This window comes from Colobus angolensis, unplaced genomic scaffold, assembly GCF_000951035.1.
Source record: "Colobus angolensis palliatus isolate OR3802 unplaced genomic scaffold, Cang.pa_1.0 Scaffold37, whole genome shotgun sequence".
NCBI lineage: Eukaryota > Metazoa > Chordata > Mammalia > Primates > Cercopithecidae > Colobus > Colobus angolensis.
Genome location: NW_012117043.1, coordinates 2,893,619 through 2,898,188, shown reverse-complemented (window position 1 = coordinate 2,898,188; position 4,570 = coordinate 2,893,619). Strand labels below are relative to the sequence as shown.

The 4,570-nt window shown below is 59.1% G+C and overlaps 1 protein-coding gene across 1 annotated transcript; it reads right to left on the bottom strand.

Moving 5' to 3' along the window:
• Positions 1-3,558: 3,558 nt before the first annotated feature.
• On the bottom strand, positions 3,559-4,568 carry LOC105520152 (chromosome unknown open reading frame, human C17orf82; the record flags this gene model as incomplete). Its single annotated transcript, XM_011953768.1, is given in 2 exon segments — positions 3,559-4,352; positions 4,355-4,568. Coding segments are annotated over 2 exon segments (798 nt in total), but the record flags the coding sequence as incomplete, so codon positions are not given.
• Between the last annotated feature and the right edge of the window lie 2 nt (positions 4,569-4,570).

Genomic DNA, 4,570 nt, shown 5'->3' with positions numbered 1-4,570 from the left:
CCTCAACCGCCGTTAGGGTCCCCCAAGGGAACGGGAACCATCACTCACTGGTCCAGGCTCCTGGCCGGCCCCACTGTGAACCACCGTGAGCAGGTGCTGGTATCCCCACTCTGCAGCAATGATGGAGGAGGGGTAAAGTAACTTGCCCAAGTCCACATATTGGTTGACTACCAACAGGAAACAGGGTGTGCGTGGGCACCCAACTCAGGAGGGAGAAGGCAGAGGAGCAGCTCCCTGAAAAAGGAGCCAGTGTGCTGAGTGTTTCAGAGGAAGGCAGGAAGAGCACTCCAAGCCCAGGAACAAGCATGTGCACATGCGGTGGAGGCCGAGGAAAGGCCAGCAAGATTAGCCTAGAGGTGGGTAGTGGGGGTGGAGTCCTGGGGAAGAGGGCCAGTAGGCAGGACTCACACAGTCCCCACTGCCAGGTTGAGGAGGCTGGGCTTGACCCCAAGAGCAAGGGAAAGCTTTGGGAGGCTTTAACCAGGGCAGTGACTTCATCTCAGCTGCATCTCAGGAAGGCCTTCTGCTCCACAGGAAAGACTGGGGGACTAACATGCTAGGAGCTTCCCCAAGGGACTCAGATGGAGAGGTCTGCCCTGGCCATGGGGGACAAGGTTGTTGCTCCAGAGGCCAGAAGTTTCCAGACCCTTAGGGAGCAGAGAATCCCTGGCACAGCTGGAGAGCAGGGTTTGAGGGCTTGGGAGTGTCTGTGGATGGCCTGGAACTTTCTCCTGCAGAGGCAAGTCCTCAGGCAAGACACACACACTCTCTGGGCCTTAGTTCCCCAGGAGACACAGGAGGCCCCGTTGGGGAGGCCTGAAGCCCTCCAGAGCTCTCTACAGGGCACTAAAGTGTACTTGGAGGAAGGGCCTCTGGCCCAGGACCTGGGGGTGGGGGGCTATCCTGGAGGGACCAGGTGCACTTCATTCACTCATCCAGCAAGGGCTTTCTGCACTCCTGCCATGTGTTACACACATACACATGCACCTACCACACAGACACACACACACGAACACACAGAGACATGCCCATGTGAAGATGCGTGGTGGGGTAGTTTCCTTGGAGAAACCAGGCCAGTTGCCATCTCCCCAACCTCTCTAAGGCTCTGCCGCTCCTCTCTGCCCCCAGTTTGCTGGGGCTAAGCCTTTTCCCACCCCATCCCTATACACCGCTCTGTCTTCTCTTGGGAGGGGATATATTCCTTGGATGTCTCTATCTTCTGTCAGATCATTGGCTCCCTCAATGGGGGTGCTGGTATCTGTTTCACTCATTGCTGGGTCTCCTGGCCCAGTAGGGGTACGTCCGTGGGGATGGCAAGGTGACCTACTGGGTGACTTGCTCAGAACTGAGGAGTCTTCCAGAATTCAGGACGCCAGTACTCAAACCCAAACTGTCATGGGCAACAGGGACAGTTATGGGCAGGCAAAGCATGGAAGTGTGTGGACAGACCCCCGAGAAGGAAATAAATAAGACCCAAAGTGGGAGCAGGATGAAGGAACTGACTAGCCAGTCCAGGGCTAAATGAAAACCAGTCCCAGGACAGTCCGCCACAGGGCTGAGCCAAATGCCAGGGGGGACTCTGCGGCCCAGGGGTGGTGGAGCAGGAACGCCAGGCTCCAGGAAAGGACACAGGCCTGGGGTCGGCCACAGTCTGGTGTGGGCCTGTGACCTGCTTCTTAGATGCTCTATGACCTTGGGCCATTTTCTCCTCTGTAAAATGGAGATAATGATACCAACCCCCCAGTGCTGAGAATTAAATCAAATGTCTGCGTGTATGTTAAGCACACAGTGGCTATTCCACAGTGGCTCCTGTTGGGCTGAGGAGCAGGCACCATGGGGCCAGAGGACATCCTGCTTGTTCTCTTTGGGAGAGAAATAAATAATATTGAGAGCGAACATGAGCCACGCCCTAAGCTAAGCACAGGACGCACCCCCCTCCCCCGGGTAATCCTCTCAACGCCCCTGTTAGTGTTTTACGCTGAAAAGCCCCTGCCCTGACCAGGGGTCCCTGCAGGCCCAGCTGGGCTGACTGGAGCCATGAGGCCACCCTCCCCCCAGCCTGCTGGACTTGGGCTCTGAGCCAGGCTGCTTCTCCCACGGACACACCTCCTGGCCAGGACATCCGGGCAATCCTCCCCTGCCCTGTTTGCCCTTTTCCTGCTGCAAGCCTGACTCTCACCCATCATCACTTCATCAGTTTCCAAGGGCCAGGCCCAAGGGATTGCGAAAGAGCTTTGTCCTTCATTTACTGGATGGCCTCGGGCACCTCACTTCATTTCTCTGAACCCCAATGTCGTGTCTGTGAAATGGGGACTCACAGTCTCCACCCTGCCAGTGAGGGTCGGGGAGAGGCCACATGTGAAAGTGCATTGACTGTCATGAAGGCTTCCTCACAAGAAAGAAATTAGCCTGGGGGACCCGCTTAAACATGGGTGCCTGAATGGCCTTCACTGGTATCCCTTTCTCTCTTTGGGGTCTCTCTTTGGGGAGAAGTTACACACAGTCAACAAATTGTGGTGCTGGGCAATAAAGTCAGCCCCCAACCCCCCCTCGCAACCCCCTAGTCTGCGTCTCTCCAAAAGCAGCTTGCTTGAGGTAGAAGGCCAAGCTGTGAGTGACAACCACACGCCACAGGGAATAGAGGCAACTGGAACCTAGAATGCAATTTTCTAATTGAGAATTCATCCAGGCCACCAACCCAGTCCCCCACCCCAAGAATCTTGGCCAACGTCCTCAAGGTCTGTGACTCTGCCTATCCCTCTGGCTCAGGTTCCTTAAGCATTAAATGGGAACATGGCTCTTGTCTAAAGCCGTTGAGGCTGGGGGTGGAACGGGGGTCACTGGAAACTGGATCCAGGTCAACTGGCCATTTGCAGATCAACTTGATTTTAGTCCAAACTACTTATTTTGCAGATGAGGATTCTGCAGCCCAGAGAATAAAGTCACATTTTTGGAGGGCACTCACAGCTCTAGAGGCAGAGTTCGACCTTGTACCTATCCAGTTTTCCTACCAAGGCAGCTGCTTCAGCCATAGATGAGCGTCTAGATAATTATTAAATCACCAAAGATTTGGTCCTATTCTCTGCTACACTGTACTTTGAAAGAGAAAAGAGCTGAGAGCCTAGTGCAGGGACGACATCCGGCCTGGGTCCCATCACCCAGCCGGTGACTGTATCGCAGCGGAAATGACCCTCGACTGGTGTTAACCGGGCTGCTTTCTAGCCGTGTGCCCTTAGGAAACCTGTGTAGGGTTAATCTCTGAGGGTGCCAGAGCTCATCTGGGGACATAAAGGGTCAGCTGGAAACAGGCTTCTAAGCTCCACCCCCTCCAACTCTGGCATTCCCCAGCCAACGGGTCTTACATCCCCTGCCCCCTATTCAGACCTGACCCAGAGCCTTAGTGGCTTTTAATCCAAGGGCGAGATTCTCAGGCTGGCCCCTGGGCCCTCCCCAGTCCCCACCACCTCCCCAGTCCCCACCACCTCCCGCTGGAATAACGCAGCCCAAAGCCTCCCCTACGGAGGCAGGAACTTAGGTGAGCAGCTCCACAGGGCACATCCTGCCCTCAACCCTGAAGACCCCACCCTGAAGAAACGGGTGAGGGTGGTGAGGAGGGCGGGTTGGAGCCGAGGGGGTCTCTCTCCGCAAGAGGAGCGCTGGATCCCCGCCAATCCTTCCCCTATCCCGCCCCCAAGTCCTCACCGTGGAGTGGGCCCCGCGCTCCCAGGGCCGTGCGCCCCGCCCCCTGCGGATCTCAGCCACAGCCCCCTATGGAGGAGCCTGCGAGGCCGGAGGCCGGCAGCTCCCTCCCCGCAGACAGAACGCGAGGGCCCAGCCCCGCCGGCGCGCAGAAGAGGACACGCCGGGATCTGCAGCAGCCTGGAAGGTCGCCGAGCTGGCGATGCCCGGCGGTCCTAGCAGCAGGGAAGGCCCCACCCCGAGCCTCAAGCCCTCCGCTCCGCGTGTCCGCAGCCCCGGAGTCCCTCGGTCCCTCGGCGGCCTGTGCCGGGCTCCGGACCCGGCTCTGCGTGAGTAGGTGGCAGCTCCTCCGTGCCCCGCTTGCCCGGGTCCCCAGTCTACCTCCCGCTCTCGCCCGAGGCGGGCTGTGAGGCCGCGGCCGGGTCCCTGGCCTGCAGCGCCATCTCGTGGACCTGTGGGGAGTTGCCGAGGCCCGAGGCCTGGGCGGGCTCTGGGTTCGCTCCCACTCGTGCTCCCGACGGGGAGCTGCGGGAGCTGCCAAGAGGACTCGCTGGGAAACGAGGCGCGGCTGTCAGCTCTGGAAATCGGTGCTTCCGGAGTGGGTGCGGGATCCCCGGCCCCATCCAATAGGAGGAACAGATATGCGCCTCCGGGAGCCAAAAATAAAGTCCAAGGGCAAAACCGCCCCGAGCGTGCTCGGACACATTCAGCGCCCCGCGACCAGCCTCCACTCCGAAGGCGCTCCGGGGAGGGTGCCCAGGGGACCCGGAGCTCGGGCTCCCTCCCAAGAGCGCGGGGGCTCCCTCCGCTGCCGCCCAGTCCTGCGAGCATGGAGCGCTCGGCCTCCTGCGGGCTCCCGCCTGACCGCCGG